Raw genomic sequence first — 17,530 nt, 5'->3', positions numbered from 1 at the left:
ATTTTTAATAGAAATCGGTGTATTTTGTCAAAAGGTTTTCCACATCTATTGAAATCATGAAAAGGAGCTAGATAGTACAGTAGATAGAGTGCCAGGCATTGGGTCAGGAAGACTCATCAGTTCAAATCCGACCTTAGACACTTACTAGCTATGTGACTGTGGGCAAGTCACTTATCCCTGTTTGTCTCAGTTTCCTCATCAGTAAAATGAGCTAGAGAAGGAAGTAGCAAACCACTCCAGTATCTTTGCCAAGAAAACCTAAAATGGGGTCATGGAAAGTTGAACATGATTGAAACCTCTGAGCAACAACAAAATTGAAATTATATGATTTTTGGTTTTGTTACTGATGTGACCAATTACACTGATTATTTGCTTAATATTAAACCCTGCATTCCTGGTATAAATCCAGCTTGGTCATAGTGTATGATCTTTGTGATATATTGTAGTAATCTTGCTGGTATTAAAAGTTTTTGCATCAGTATTCATTAGGGAAATTAGCATGTGGTTTTCTGTTTTGACTTTCCCTAGTTTAGGCATTTAAAACCACATTTGTGTCATAGAAGGAATTTGGTGGCCTCCATCTTTACCTATTTTTTTCAACACTAGAAATGTTCTTTAAATGTTTGGTAGAATTTCCTTGTAAATCCATCTGGTCTTGGGGTTTGTTTTTTGTTTTTTTCTTGCCTTAGGGAATTCATTTATCACACAACTGTTTTATTTCAAATAGAGATGATAAAATGAAGGTGGATTATCTGGGAGTTCCTGCTTGATCTTCCTCCATCCAAGGATGGCACCCCCAGAATTCTCATCATTCCCCACCCAGCTACATTCCTGGATTTCATCACCTCCTGTAAAGTGAAATCCACTCAGAAACTCCGACCTCCTCAGGACCCCCTGATTGGAGAGGGTGGAGTAAGGACATTGGAGAGCTCTATCCTGGTCCTTTGCCATCTAAGGATGGCACCCAGGGGATTCTCCTCACCATTTCCCACCCAGATACATTTGTGGACGTCATCATCTGCAGAAACTTTTCCTTCTGGAAGATGCAGCAACTTGGAGATTCCCACCTCCTCAGATAACTTCCCACCAGGTGCAGGACTTCATCACACACACACACACACACACACACACACACACACACACACTTCAGCCTCTTTACGTGTTCTGTCTCCTGAGGCTGGGACTCTGCCTTTCTTTGTATGCAGAGAGCTTAGCACAGTGCCTGGCACAGTGTAGACGCTTAATAAATGTTTATTGACTCTGACTGACTCTTTTATTAAACTTTCACAGAAAAAAACCTTCCACAGAATAATACGTATGTTTAACATGACAGCTAATTAGGCATAGTCCATATGTAAAAATGAAGCAAGGGATGGTTCATTTCAATAGCATCTTCTCTTGATCTTTCACTTTTTGTATCCTTTTTTCTTGATTCCTGATCATTGAAGACATTGCTGAAAAAGGTAATAAGGCACAAGTGAGCCCTGGGCTGGGCAGGAGCAAATGAGGTTTCAAGCTGTGTAAAAGCAGAACCATAACTAGCAACTGTGGGACACAGAGCAAACTGCATGAACCATGCCCTCAGCTCATCTTTTTAAGGCAAATTCGCTGGTGTTGAGGTGAAGAGCTACCTGGGGCTTTCACTTCAGGGAAGGCTGCCTCCAGGTGTGGCATGATTCAAGGTGAGGGCCAGGCTCAGGAGGAACTCTTCTGGGGTTCCTGAGAGAGTGGCAGAGGGAAGCTATCATAGTCAGACCAATCATTCTTGCTAACTAGGTGCAAAGTTCCATTGTTTCTATGCCACCATACGGTCCAAATTGTGTCAGGAACCTCTAAATTTCAGCGCCCCGGTGAAAAACACCATTCTGCCATAGTTACAGCTCTATTTTAAAAGTCAACTTACAAGGGGGCAGCTTGGTGGTACAGTGGATAAAGCACCGGCCCTGGATTCAGAAGGACCTGAGTTCAAATCCAGCCTCAAACACTTGACACTTGTTAGCTGTGTGATCCTGGGCAAGTCACTTAACCCTCATTGCTCCCCCCCAAAAAAGTCAACTTACTTAAAGAATATTCTGAACTTGATCAATTTGATCTGCCTTCCAATTTCACCCCCCTCCTAAGATTATTCCCTACAGGTAATCAAAGCTCCTAATTGTTACATCTGATAACCTTGTCTTTATCTCTCTAGAGCATCTGCCATTGCTGGCTGCCCCTCCTCCCTTGCCTTGGTGCTGTCCCAGGGGCCTCTGGGCTGCCACAACACTATGGCATTATGTAAGTCAGCCTTGCTCGGCCTCAGTCTCTTCCCCTGTAAGAGGAAGAGGTGGAGCCAGATGGGTCCCGACTTGTAGTTCAGTCATAGCATTTATGATGCTATGATGTGATCATAGTTTTCAAATCAGAGACCATTGAAGCCAACGTGGCAAACAACAGTAACTCACATTAGTAAAGGCCTTTGGCTTCACCACTGGGCTATTTCCTCACAAGCCCTCCCCAATGTCAGCTCCTTTCTTAGCTCCCCTTTGGACACCTTCCATGTTTCTCCATAGATGTCAGCCCCGGAGGGGGAGGACTGCCTTACAGTGGGTCTTTGGATCCTCAGCTGCTGGCCTAGTGCCTAGCACCAACATCTACCATGCGCCATTAAGAAAGGTCGAATTGAACTGAATCGGCCAAATTGTACACGGCAAAGCACAAATCACCCCATCAGCCACCAAGGCCCTCCCGTGCCGGTCACTGCTCTAGGTTCTGGGGACACAATGACCAGGAATGAAGCAATCACAAATTGCTTATGCCCTTAGACCTAACAGAGGGCAGAGAGGAGAGCGCCCTAAGATAGGCTGCTCAGAGTACCGGGCCTATTGACGGCTGATGGGTTGTTTTTGAAAGATTTGAAAAGATTTCTCTGATAATTTTATTTTTCTCTCCCAATCTCTTACTGTGTTAAGAAAACACTACTTGCTTTCCTATATTGCCAGGACGGAAACAGCTCTCGGGACTACGGCTGGCTTCCGAGGCTGGTCTGGGACTTGGGCTCTGTGTTCTGTTCTCCTGTCCTTCCTACACTAAGGCACATCCTTATGGATGCCCCTGAGAAGGGCTTTTTGGTGAGAAATGTGCTAATTTTCTTAGGAATCACAAGGGGCTCCCCAACAGCATTCAGTACCTTGGTTTTTCATCTGTAAATCTTCTACCAGATTTTGTAAACTTTCCAGTCTGTTCTGTAGCTTCCTACATGTTTTTCCAGTTGTTTCTACTGGTTGATTCTGAGAAACTAACAACAAAATGTAAGCGTGAAATTAGAAGCGATTACAAAAAAATTCATTCAGAGCCAACTGTTTTCCTTGGAAAGGACTCAATGAAGGGCCAGACATCTCCTTTAAAGTATGTGAACTTGCTGGGCAAGGTCATGCTGCCTGTGACCCCAGCTCCTCGGGACCCGGCTGAGTTCTGAGCTGTGGGAGCTAAGCCAGTTAGGTGTCCGTACTAAGTCTGACATCAGGATGCGCCAGTGGGAGGGGGCAGCCACCATTCTAGTCTGCCTAAGAAGCATCAGACCAACCCAGGTGGGAAATGAGCAGGATCAGTTCTGTGAGTAGCCACTCACCACACATCCAGTCTGGGAGAGAATGGGAGCCCCAATCTTAAAAACAAACAAACAAGTGAATCTTTCAAATACAACCAAAGAAACCATTTTGTTGTTTAAAAAAATCCAGTTCACTATCGTTTAACTATGGATGGCATAGGCTTTGGAAGTACTCAGAATTTAACATAAGACCCCTCACTACAACTAAAAGTTTTTCTTACCAAACCTGAGTGATCCGGACAGTTCCTTGCCGGGGACAGCCTGACATGATTTAATGCAGGCATTGTGAACACTATTGTGTTGTGTGCCAGGCTTAGGGTCAGGAGTGGGGGCGGTGCATGATGGTGGAGTGGTTGGAGGCTTGGCTTTCAGCCTCCAAACTGCAGGGATGCCACCCGGATGGAGACAGCACTGAGTAAGGAAAAGTAAGATGGAGACTGGAATTGTAGGGACAACCTACCCCAGGACAATGGAAGCAAAAGCCAGAGAGGGCCAGAGACGAATGCGGCCCTCCTAGACATGGACGCCGGGCTTCACTGACCCTCAACAAACTACATGGTCATTAAAGGGATGGTTCAGGGACACCTAGAAAAGGAGACTACAAAGAGCTGGCTGGGCTTCCTCAAGGATGACTCCTACTCCCCACGGACCTCACTGTCTTTTCTGACAATTGGATGAGACAAGAAGAATAGGGAGATGCTGGGAATTAACACAAAGATGTTAGGAAAGGGTTTGACAAGGTCTTCAGCCTATTCATTTGGAAAAGACCCAGACGATGAGGCAGTAATAGTTACGTGCACTGAGGACTCATGATGTCAAATTAGGAAGCATTTTTTAGTGGAGTCTATGCCTGGCCCTGATGAACATTTTTATAAAAATAAGTTAGATCGGGGCAGCTAGATGGTGCAGTGGATAGAGCACTGGCCCTGGAGTCAGGAGGACCTGAGTTCAAATCCGGCCTCAGACACTTGACACTTACTGACTGTGTGACCCTAGGCAAGTCACTTAACCCCAATTGCCTCACCAAAAAAAAAAATTAGATCTATATAATTATATAAAGAATCTATTTATCAAATATGTGGAAGTGATATAGGTAGAGTTGGTAGCTAACACACTGGATGATCCTGGTGGCTGTTTTCTATAGGCCCCCAGGACATTCTCCTAATTTCTCTCCTTTTCAGCCCTCTTCCTTTCGCAAAGAGGCCAATGCCTGGCTCACAGTCTTCCTCTCCACACCAATTCCTGGCCACACACAAGGCAACTTACACATAACTTTGGATGTTGCCTCAAAACTTCTATCTTCCAAGTTCCTCAGTCTACTGAACTCCAATGACATACTCCTCCATGCCACCAGAGCCACCCGCAGGGATAGCACATGCTCAAGCCTCCCTCCCACAATATCTCTTCACCATATCATCATCTCCTTTCTTTCTATTTCTCTCTATGCTATATTCCTCTTAAGCCTATTTTTCATCTTTACCATGAACTCTAGAATCTGTCCATTCCCTAGTTCTTTCCTACACAAAATTCCATCCCCCCCCCCAGCCTCTCTCCAGATCTCCAGCCCCACATCACCACCTACCTATTGGATATTTCTAACTGTAGGCATCACAAACACAACATATCGAAAATAGAACTCCTCGTTCCCCCCCAAAACCATACCCGTCTTCTGAACTTCTCTAGTGCTGTTGAGAACACCACCATCCTTCCAGTCCTCCAGGTTTGCAACCTTGGTGTCACCCTTCATCTCTCACTCATTACATATCTAGCAGGTTGTCCAATCTTGTTTCCATCTCCACAGCATCTCTCACAGAGGCCCCATTCCCTCTCCTCACACAGCGATGACCCCAGCTCACCTGGACAATGGCAAAGGCCTCCATGTCCACTCCCTCCCTTGGGCCTCTACCCACTCTGATCCGTCCTCCACACGACTACTAAGCACCAAACTGTCCTGACTTTCCTCCCTCCCTTTCTTCCTTCCTTCCTTCTTTCCTCCCTCCCTTCCTTCTTTCCTCCCTTCCTTCCTTCCTTCTTTCCTCCCTTCCTCCCTCCCTTCCTTCCTTCCTTCCTTCTTTCCTCCCTCCCTTCCTTCTTTCCTCCCTCCCTCCCTTCCTCCCTTCCTTCCTTCTTTCCTCCCTTCCTTCCTTCCTTCCTCCCTTCCATCCTTCCTTCCTTCCTTCCTTCCTTCCTTCCTTCCTTCCTTCCTTCCTTCCTTCCTTCCTTCCTTCTCTCCTCCCTCCCTTCCTTCCTCCCTCCCTTCCTTCCTTCCTTCCTCCCTCCCTCCCTTCCTCCCTCCCTTCCTTCCTCCCTCCCTCCCTTCCTCCCTCCCTTCCTTCCTCCCTCCCTTCCTTCCTTCCTTGATCTTTTATTTCTTTGCACATGGTTCCTACATGGGTAGATGAGGAGAATGTTGTAGATGTTGTTTAACTAATTCTTGGCAAAGTATAAAGTCTCTTGTGGCAAAGATGGAGAGAAACATCCTAGACAGTCAGAAAGTTTGACAGATTCAGGACTGGCTGAAGGGCTAAACACAAAGAGTAGTCCTTACTGACTTCATGTTAGCTCGGCAGGAGGCCCCCAGCAGAGGGCCCCAGGGAACTGTGTTTGGTCCTGCCTCTTTAACACTGGTATCAGTGAACTAGATAAAGGGGTGTTCACATTTGCAGATAATAGAAAGCTGGGAAGGAGAGCTAAACACTGAATGACAGAGCCAGAACTCAAAAAGATAGAGACACATCAGAACATTGAGCTGAACTGAATCAGATGAAATTTAAATGGGATAAATGTAAAGTCTTAGTCTGGGGTTCAAACAATCAACTTTCCCAGCACAACAGAAGGGAAGCATGGAAAGACAGCAGTCTGCCCGACCTGAGAGTTCAATAGGAATCAACAACATGATACTGCAGCCAAGAAAACGAATCTGAACTTCAGCTGTAATAAGTGGAGCAAGGCCTGCAGCAGCCAGGAGGTGAGAGTGCACTGGACTCTGCCAGGTTCAGCCCATGCTTGGAGGAGGGGGTTCAGTGGTGATGACACGTTTGACGAAGGACAGTAATAAGCTGGGGTCCATCCAGGTAAGGGCAGCCAGGATGGTAGAAAGACTCTCCTGCTGAGAGGGCAGCCTGAGGGGGTGCACTACCCACCTCCCACATACCTGCTCCAGCAAACCCCTGAAGCACACAACAGACATGATGACGACCAGGAAATGCAAGGACCACCTCTTGTGGGTGACTTCTACTGTAGGCCTATACAAAAATTCAGCCCGAGGGCAGGGAAAAAAGGGGCCCACTGGCAGAGTGAGTGCCAGGGTGATCAGAGACAGGGCATGAGTCATCTGGGAGGCAGGATGGCTACTCTGAGAAAGCCCCAGCATGGGGAATGTGGAAGCCCTGGGGGTGACAGCAGGTAGCACTCGACAGAGCCAGGGCTCAGACTGGACAGCCCAGACCCAAGGCCTCTGAGGCCCCTCACACCTGGTTCTGAGAAGGCAGATAGGGCCCTGAACACCCAGGGCTCTGAACTTCAGTAATCCAAGAGGGCCTAACCCTGAGACAGGGAGGTTACAGCAAGAGCCCAGGGGGCCCAGGGCAGACCAAACAAGATACACAAAGGATAAATTAGAAGTAATCACTGAGGGAAGGCCTAGCATCAAGAAAGATTGGGAAAAGTTTCTTGTAGTAGGAGGAATTTTGTGGAGATGAGGATGGATTTCAGGTGGGGGCGGGGCATCCAGAAACAAATGATGAAGTTTCTGTTTGAGGAACAGCTAGGATGCTCACGCCACTGGATCAGAGTGTGCAGAGGCAGGAAGGTGTAAGAAGACTGGAAAGGTAGGAAAGGGCTGGTGTATGAAGCAGAGGGTTTTATGGTCGACTCTGGTGCTAGGAGGGAGTCTCTGGAGTTGATTGAATGGGATGGGGGTGACGTGATCAGACCTGTGCTTTAGGAAGATCTGTTTGACAGCTGAGAGGAGGTTGGGCTGGAGCGGGGAGAGATCAATCTGGCAGAGAGACATAACAGCAGCTACTGCAGTAGTTCGGGTGTGAAGTGACAAAGGCCAGTGGGGAGGTGGCAGTGTCAGAGGAGAGAGGGGAGGTATAATCAACAGGGATTGGAGACTACAGGTGTACCTCATTTTGTTGGGCTTCACTGTAGTGCTCTTCACAGAGGCTGAATTTTTTACAAATTGAAGATTTGTGGCAACTCTGTGTCATTTTCCCAAGAGTACGCACTCACATCATGTCTGCATCACATCCTGGTAATTCTCACAATATCTCAAATGTTTTCATTATTATCGTATTTGTGATGGTGATCTGTGATCAGTGATCTTCCATGGTACTATTGTAACTGTTTTGGGGGCCAAAGAACATGCCCATATAAATGGCCAATGTAATCGATAAATGTTGTGTGTGTTCTGACAGCTCCACTGACTGGCTGTTGCCGCAGCTCTCTCCCTTTCCTCAAGCCTCCTGGTTCTCTGAGACACAACAATATTGAAATTAGACCAATTAATAACACTAAAAGGGCCTCTGAGTGTTTGAATGAAACAGAGTCAGTTGATGTGGAAGACTTCATTGTTATCCTGAGAAATTGCTACAGTTACCCCAGCCTTCAGCAACCACCACCCTGATCAGTCAGCAGCCACCCACATCAAGGCAAGACCCTCCCCCAGCAAAAAGATTATGACTTACTAAAGACTAAGATGATGATTAGCATTTTTAGCAATAAAGTATTTTTAATTGAGGTATGTACATTGTTTTTTTAGATACAATACTATTGCACACTTCATAGACTACAATATAATGTAAACATCACTTTTATATGCACTGGAAAACCAAAAAATTCATGCTGCTCACTTTACTGAAATATTTGCTTTCTTGTAGTAGTCTGGAACTAAACCCTCAATATCCCTGAGGTATGCTTATAATTATATATGGGGACAAGGTGAAAGAGAAGAATTGAGGATGACACCTAAGTGTTACCTGATTGATGCAAAATGGTTGGGTTATCCTCAGTAGTAATAGGGAAGTTAGAAAGAGAGGTTTGGGAGGTGGGTAGATAATGAGTTCAGTTTTATACATGTCGAGTTGAAGATGTCTAAAGGATACCCAGTTCACAATGTCCCACAGGCAGCTGAATATGAGAGACTTGGAGGTCAAGAGAGAGATTAGGACCAAATAAATAGATCCGAGAATCATCTTCATAGAAATAAAAACAATGAGGAGAGGCAAAGAAGGAAGAAATAGGAAAACATTCAGAGTGGTGAAGAAGCGGTGGCTGGATCCTGATTTTGGCTTTCTTTTACTTGTAGATTTATTAAATGAACTGGTAATGAGAACTTTTGACAAAGTGTATTTCTATTTGAATTATTATGTAATAATTCACATTGACACAATGTGCCAAGATTTACAAAGTGTCTGTACAATAGTAACATGTACTTGTAAGATCTGGGGCTGATCACTATATATAAGCTACAGGCTATCCTGCTTTTAAAAAAAGAAAAAAACAAGAACCAAAAGGGGTCTCATCAAACCACAGTGTATCAGTGTTTTTTTGCTGAGTAAGGCTAAGACCACATGAAACCTCCATGTGAAAATACTGAGACATTGGCACTCATGGAAAGAAGCTGTAAGGTCTCTAGCTCCCCAGGGCACCCCTACCTTTAACATCAGATGAGTGGGTGTGTTTGGCAGCTCTGTAGTCTGACTTGGAAGACAGAGAGTCTTCGGCTGAGCTGGACAAGAGGGGGTGCGTTGGAGTCCTCTCTGCGCTCTTTGACTCCTGGGAGAACTTTTTAGGGGAAGTGCCATAGCGGCTCCCACCAGCTGCAACTGAAGGACTTACTGCAACACAAGCAAAATAGGAACCTGTGGGCTTGAGGAAACAAGTCTTCATCATCTTCTAGACCCCATTTCCCCTTCCTTTGCAAGGCCTCTGTCTGAGGTCAAATTTGAACTCGGGAAGATGAGTTTTCCTTACTGCAAGCCCAGTGCCCTATGCACTATGGTGCCACCTAGCTGTCCCTACTGGAAATATATAACTGAGGACTGCAGCCCCAATAACATGTAGCCCCAGTTGTTATTCATTAATATGGAATTTATTAGTTTATAAGATGATTTCCTCACAACAACCTTTTGAGCTCAGAGTCCAAAAATGACAATATCACTTTTGAATCAAAATGCACTAAGTGAAAAGAGAGACACTTGCAGTGGATGGAGTGCTGTATCTGGAGTCAGGAAGACCATTTCACTGAATTCAAATCTGGCCTCAGACACTTCCTAGCTGGGAGACCCTGATCAAGTCACTTAGCCTTGTTTGCCTCAGTTTCTTCATCTGTAAAATAAGCTGGAGAAGGAAATGGCAAACTGCTCTAGTATCTCTGCCATGAAAACCCCAAACGGGGTCAGGAAGAGTCAGACACAACTGAAACAACTGAATAACAACAGAGTGAAAAGAACTGTACTTGACACTGGACATGCCTGTTTCCTTTGATGACACCATAGTACCATCTTATATCCTGCTGGAATGACAGCATTTGCTTATTATACCCATTGTGCTTAATACTCCCTTGTGATGCTATCTATGAGGTATCTAGCACAAAGTTACCAACCTTTTTTTGAATGTTGAGAGTGTGCATTTTTATTAAAAAATTTTTTTTATTATGAACTTGGTATACACATCACCTAACATTAATATTCCAATATATGAAGAACAGAAAAAGATGATTGTAAACAAAGCTGTGGACTTCTGCTATGTGCATTTTTAAAAATGCATATTAAATCTACTTTTTAAATTGTTTTTCAAGTTTCTGTATTATGAACAGAGTGTCAACAAATATGGGCATTCCCCACTAGAAAGAACTGGAAAAGACATGACCATTAAGCTCTGTTATACCAAGTTCACATGGTTAAGTTTCGTGTTTCACATAATAGGGCACTTCCCTACTTGGCCATGTCAGCTCTGAGCTCCCCACATTCTCTTCTAGTATTGTTTGATGAACATCTTGATATTCTTTTTTTCTTCCTTTTCTTTGAATTAATAGCAGCACAGCCCAATTCCCCAAAGAAAACCATCCCTTGTAACAAATACGCATAATTACATGAAACAAATGCACACATTGGCAGTGTCTGTAAAAGTATGTCTCATTTTCCACCTCTAGTTGAACAATTCTCTCCTAAGAGGTGTGGAGATTCGATAGTTGTCTGAAGTCATGACTGAGCATTACACTGCTCAGAGTTCCTAAATCTTTCAAAGTAGTTTTCCTTTACAATGTTATTGTTATTGCAGAAATTGTTCTGCTTCTGCTCATTTCTCTCTGTATTAACTCACATACAAGTCTTTCCAAATTTCTCAGAATCCATCTTTTTAATAATTTTTGGCAGAATAATATTCCACATGGTGTTCATATACCATAATTTGTTCAGCTATTCCCCAAAGGATTAGTATACATATTTTCTAGTACTTCGCTACTATGAAAGTGCTGCTATAAATATTTTTTAATATGATCAAGTTTTTCCCTTAGTCTTTGATTGCTTTGAGGTATATAGCATATAGTAGTAGTTCTGGGTCAAGAGAGGTAGCATTTAGTTGCATTTTAGTTATGAATCCTATAATTAGGTAGGTAGACTCCTAAATATTTTATATATTTTATACATTTCATCATTATTGTGAATGGTTATTTCTTTTTTCTTTTTTTCTTTTTGGTTCTGTTGGTAGTTTATAAAAAGGCTCATGACTTTTGTTAGTTGATCTTCCATTCAGCTACTTTGTTGAAGTTACGGTTTCAATTAATTTTAGTTGGATATTTCGGCTACAAAAGTGATCATTTTGTTTCTTTTTTGCCTTTATCATCTCAATTTTTGATCTTGTCATCTTGTCATAACATGATAGCTAGCATTTTTAGAACTATATCAAATAATAGTGATGACAAAATATCCTTCCTTTACCCCATTCTTACCAGAAAGGCCTTTAGCATCTCTCCATCACAGATAATGTGCTAATTTTTGGTTTTAGCTAGAAACTGTTCCACTTATTCAGGAAAGGTCCATATATTCTATCTTGTCAAAGATTTTTTCTGAATCAATTATGTAATTTTAAAAAATATTTTTATGAATATACTCTATGTAACCTATAGTTTCACCAATATTGACTCAACCCTGTATTCCTGGTACAAATCCCAACTGATCACATCATTTTAAAAATACATTGATGTAGCCTCTTTGCTGATATTTTATTTGATATTTTTCCATTCGTATAATTACATGAAACAAATGCTCAACATTGGCAGTGTCTGAAAAAGTATGCCTCATTTTCCATCTCTAGTTGAACAATTCTCTGCTGACAGGTGGGGAGATTTGACAGTTGTCTGAAGTCATGACTGAGCATTGCACTGCTAAGAGTTCCTAAATCTTTCAAAGTAGTTTTTCTTTACAATGTTGTCATGATTGTTTTTCTGCTTTGTCTCCCCCTGACTTGGAGAACAGGACCATAACTGTCTCACAGAACGAGCTTGGTAGGATCCCTTCTATCTCTATTTTTTTTTCCCAAAGAAATTGGAGTTAAGTGTTCTTTGAACATTTGGCAGAGTTCACTTGTAAGTCCATCTGGGCCTGGGTTTTTTTCCCCCCTTAGAAATTTTTATGACTTGTTCCACTTCTTTTTTTAATACTGGGCTATGTGAATTTTCTATTTTTTGTTCTATTAATCTGGGCATTTTATTTTTTGTATAATAATCCCTTTCACTTATGTAACCAGTTGTGTTGGCAGATGGTTGGGCAAATAAATTTCCAATAATTTCTTTCATTTCCTTTTCATCTGTTGTAAATTTGCCTTTTAAAATTTAAGTGATTTGGTTTTCTCTTTTTTTAATAAAATTAGCCAAATTAGTCTATTTTCTGAGTCTGTTTTTAAAAGCTTTTTTGTCAACTTTTTGTTTTCAATGTTATTTCTGTTTTGATTTTCAGAATTATTATTTTTGTGTTTAAATGGGTTGTATTTGTTGCTTTTCTAGTTTCTTTTTTTAGTTGCTTTCCCACGTTAATCTGGTTTTTTTTTCTTTCTTTTGTTAATGAAATCATTTAGATAGAGAAATTCTTTCCCCATAACTGCTTTGGCTGCATCCTCCAAATTTTGACATTTTGTCTGTCTCATTGTTATTTTCATTAGCAAAGTTATCTTTTATTTTCAGCATTTCTTCTTTGGCACACATGTTCTTTAGGTTTGTACTATTTATTCTCCATTTAATTTGAATGCTTTTTTCAAATGCCCTTTATTATAATTTTAGTGAATTGTGATCAGCAAAGGGTGCATTTAATATTACTGCCTCTCAGAATTTGTTTGACTTCTTTATTCCCTATCATGTCACTGTTTTTAAAGATACCAAGCACAGATGAAAAATATGTGTACTCCTTTCCAGCCCTATTCCATAATCGCAAGAGAGCTATCAAACTTTAATAAAATTCTATTCAGGTTCTTATCTCCTTTCTTTTAGTAGTCAGATGATTCTTAGATTTTCTCCACAAGACTTATTTTTAGGTCAGTTGTTTTAATAAGAAATATCCTTTACATTCTTTTTCAATCTTTTCATTTTGTTCCAGTATTTGTTGTCTTGGGGAGTCAATGAATTCTGCCTGGTCCATTCTAATTTTGTAGGGAAGCTGTTACTTGTTTAATATTTGGTATCACTTATACTAAGCTTTTTATTCCCCCTCCAAGTCTTTGCTCTAGAATCTCCTTTCTTTTCCCTTTCTTTCCTCTAACACTCTTATTTAATTGATTAAAAAGCCCAATTCTAGCTTCATTTATTCCAGGAATTCTTGTTGCGTTATGGTCATGCTGTGTTTTTGTTTGATGTGTTGATTGTAGATTTCATAGAGTTATTTTCCTTTTCTGGGTTTGTGTCTTGAGAATCCCTGGATTCATATTTTTTTATCATTGGAATCTTTTTGTTTTCTCCTTTTTTTCCAGCCTAAATGGGGACTTTGTAGCAGATCCAGGCTCCCTGCACTTCTGGAGGGATGGCAGGGCCTTGTTTGGTCATCTTTATTGTCTGGGGTCCAGTCACTGCTTCTTCTAGGTGCTGAATATTATGTTTTCCAAGCCACTCCAGGAGTGGCATAGACTAGTGAGTCAGCTTTCAGCAGCTTAAATGGTCTGTCCTGAAGCATGGTCTTATGTCTGTCCTCCCCAACCAAGCTTTGCAGACTCCTAACCCTGGTTTGGGGCTGCCAGGTGAATGGAGCTGCTAGCCCCAGCATACTGTTGTAGAAGGGTTGATTGGTTTAACATGATAGCACTGTAAGCCTGACTTGGCCAGTGCTCTCGGCCCCTGGTCTGCAGATGCAGACCCCCTGCCCCTAGCTACTCCAGTAAGTAGCTTTCAATTCTATTTTTCAAGGAGTCTACTACTTGGGTCATGTTTTTCACCTTCTGGTCTAAGCTGGATATTCTCCTTTCAGTCTTTCCCCAAAAGATCTTAATTTCATTTTTATCTTTAGCTTTATTTCTTCCAGCCATTCTTGAGTCCCTGGAGTCATGCCTTTCTTTTCTTCTGAGGAACTGCTTGTATTTATTGTGGAGCTTGTCTTATTCTGGGTTTATGTACTGGGCTTCTCTTTACACACAGCAGTTCATTCTACTTGGAGTTTTCTTCTGTTTACTCATATCTCCAGCTTCAATTCCTGGATTTGGACTTTGTGCAGAAGCACTATTGGATGAGGCAGGCCCTTCCTCATCATGTGAAGTCTGGATGCTTCTACCACAGTCCCGGAGATCACACTGGTTTCCTGCCTCTTGGTTAGGTGCTGGGAGCACCTCTGGGATTCACTGAAGCCATTCCTGAATATCAGAGCTTGTTCTAGTTTCATCTCTCCAGGAAGCCCCTACTCTTGCAGGCATGGACTGCCTGGGTTCCTCCTGGGGGAGTCACCTATTGAGTCCTTATTTGATCCCCGTTGCAGCTCTGATGGGAGCCCTTGGCTTCAGCCTCTTAAGTGATGCCAATGCATGCACACAGGGCCTGCCTGGCATGCCTGCTGAAGGACTTCCTTGGGGGGAGGAGGGTAGATCATTGGCCCCAGCTGTGGCTCTGACAAGCAGGGTCAGGATGCTACTGGGCATCAGCCCTGACAAAGAAGAGTTTGTGCTTTTTGCAGGTTTGATCTGCATGGATGAGCTGACTGGTGTCTCCCTTTGGTTTTTACTAATCATGGCTTCATCTGGAGCACTCTTCATTCTCTGCAGGGGATTTCCTTGGGAGTGCAAGAAATAGGACATAAGTTTTCCTGTCACTGTGTTACCAAAGGAAAACATCTTGTTTAAAATATCCACACAACACGCTGCCAGGAAGCTTCACAAAACCAATGTCACTGCCTGAGGGAAAATGTCCTTCCATAGGACTTTTTATGACTAGCCTTCATTTGTCGATGCTTTTCATAGCTAACTGTTGCTAGCTGCTGTTGAGGCCACAGATCTGAAAAAAAAATTCCCTACTCTATTCTTCCAGGCCAGCTGAATGATTATATACATGTGTGCATCCATATAGACACACACTCACATATATAATCATATACACACACATATATGTATAGATATTGATATATAGATACAGATAAAGAGATTATCTTTCTACTTGGCCCCTCTAGCATCACTTAAGGTAGCCCTTGACACTAAAAATGCCACCTGCACTGGGATGTTGAGATTCCCTCATAGAACACATCTTCTTCCCTGATGTTAGATGGGCATGGTCACTGATTTTCATCTTGGACATCACAACACTCTGGTTCAAGGAGGAGGTCAGTGACACCTTTATTGTTTCTTCAATTGGGTCCTTCCTCTACCCAGATGACTCTCGGTGGCCTAGGTTCCAGGCTCCAAAACTGGAGCTGTCTATGGTCTGTTGCTGACATTTGGAGGCAGCACGGAGATTGTGAAGCATGTTGGGTTTGAAATACAAGGACAGGGATTCAAATCCAGGCTCCATCACTGACCACATCCTAGTGACCCAGCATAGGTTACTTAATCTCTGGGCCTCAATTCCCTCCTTTAGGAAATAAGGGCATTGGACAAGATGACCTTTAATGTCTTCCCACTCTTTAATTTTGATCTTATGGATGTTTGTGAACTAGAGACCTGGATTCTTTATTTTTAATCAGATTAGGTTCCAACACCTTTCAGCTGTCCTCCTGGGCTGGCAGCTAATCACCTTTAATGGGCATATTGCCTAAAATTGTCCTCAAAACTGAGTATCTTTAAAAAAGATTCAGCAGTGTGTTTGGGGTGGGGTCGTAGAATTTGTGCAGTGGAACCGCTGTCCATACGTTTTGGAAGAATCTTTACCATTTCCCAGTTAAATTCCCCACTTCACTTTTGTAGGTGTTGAGACTTTGAAAGGCTGTCTGGGTTTGGGATTATGTAATCATCTCTTTGCTTTTTAAAGACAGGTTTTATGGATACCTCCTATTTTCCTGTCACTTAGATTTCTCCTAGATCTTTGCCTCCCAGAGAGACATGCCAGGTAACAAAGAAAGAAAGGAAATCAATAAAACTAATGTTCCACACTGAGAATTCCCTCCTTTTGGTGCTAAGCTTGTGCATTATTGTCTAGGAGCACTCATCATCATCCATTTTTGGGGGGCTGTTGTTCTTTCCATTTGTTGTAGGCATCGCCTTCTTGGCTCTGCTTATTTCACTTTGTAACAGTTTATATTAGCCTTCCAAGGCTTCTCTGGATTCATGCTGCTCATGGCCCCTTACAGCTTGGTCATATCCCATCACATTTAGGGACCATGAGTTGTTTAGTCTTGCCCAGTGAGGGAGAAGGGCTACTTTGTTCCCGGCTCTTTGCTACCACAACAAGTGCTGCTATAGATACTTTGGTAGACATGGAGACTTTCTTTTAATCACCAATTTCCTTGGGGAGCACACCTAAATGGAATCTCTAGGTAAAAGCATGTGGACATTTTAGCCACTGGATTTGCATCATTCCAAATTGTTTTCCAAAATGGTCTTACCAATTCATAGTTTCAGCATCTATGCTTTAATGTTTCTTGTCCCTCCTCTTCTTGCCCCAATCATTAACTATTCCTGCCTTGTTGCTATACTTTGACAGTTTTCTGGGCATGAGATGAAATCTCAGGGTTATTTTTAAATTTCACTTTTTGCATGAAACATCTTTTAAGTCATCCATGCTAGTTTATGATTACTTCCATTTGTCAAAAACTTTTCTCTATAGTACACATTTCTCTATTGCCTTCAGCAAAATAATATGAAACAAAATGCAAGTCTCAACTGAATATATCCAATAAGAAACAAAGTAATGGGGTCAGCTGGCCTATGTAGTTCATGCAGAACATCTGGATAATTAGTATTTGTAAAATACACTCATAAGCAAGTAACATACCAAGGCTATATAATTCATGAAATTGTGTTAAGATACTGAACAAGGGTTTTTTGATTAGTGGACTAAATCTTAAAATAAAAAATACGTTTCCTCAGATCCTTTGACTGTAAGTATCCACTGAAAACTCACCACTGGATGGAAAACTGAAGGTATTAGCTGTGTCCTCCAGGTCTCCAGCATGTAAAGTTGCAGGATCTCTGGAAGCAAAGGAATGACAATTATAACAATAACTGACATTTATTGTGCAAATACGACATGAAGATTAATAGGAGCTAATCCGAAGGGACCAAAGTGATCAGTGACAGCAGAACTGACAAACATTACACATCACAGAGTGTTACATAGAGGAAGGAAATGTTGAGTTGATGAATCCTACACTCTGATAAGGATAAGCATTGGCCCCTTGAGAAAATAAATAACACTGTTCATCCTTTGTTCCTTTGGCTGGATTAGGAAGAAGCTCCGAACAAGCCACCAGGTTCTAGAGATGCTGCCTGCGAGATTCATCACTGATCTTTTTTGTAGTTTCAATTTCCATATATGTG

General features: G+C 42.2%; 1 protein-coding gene across 1 annotated transcript in view; it reads right to left on the bottom strand.

Moving 5' to 3' along the window:
• Positions 1-1,283: 1,283 nt before the first annotated feature.
• Positions 1,284-17,530, bottom strand: part of CCDC158 (coiled-coil domain containing 158) — a 115,760-nt gene continuing 99,513 nt past the window's right edge. The window contains exons 20-23 of the mRNA XM_043969649.1: positions 17,115-17,182; positions 9,247-9,429; positions 3,167-3,274; positions 1,284-1,454 (exon numbers count right to left, since the gene is read on the bottom strand). Coding sequence (XP_043825584.1) covers positions 1,378-1,454; positions 3,167-3,274; positions 9,247-9,429; positions 17,115-17,182 — 436 coding nt within the window. The 3' untranslated portion in view covers positions 1,284-1,377. The remainder of the gene's footprint in view (positions 1,455-3,166; positions 3,275-9,246; positions 9,430-17,114; positions 17,183-17,530) is intronic.

Source organism: Dromiciops gliroides, chromosome 6 (genome assembly GCF_019393635.1).
Source record: "Dromiciops gliroides isolate mDroGli1 chromosome 6, mDroGli1.pri, whole genome shotgun sequence".
In the NCBI taxonomy this organism is placed as follows: Eukaryota; Metazoa; Chordata; class Mammalia; order Microbiotheria; family Microbiotheriidae; genus Dromiciops; species Dromiciops gliroides.
This window is presented reverse-complemented; position numbering and strand designations above follow the sequence as displayed.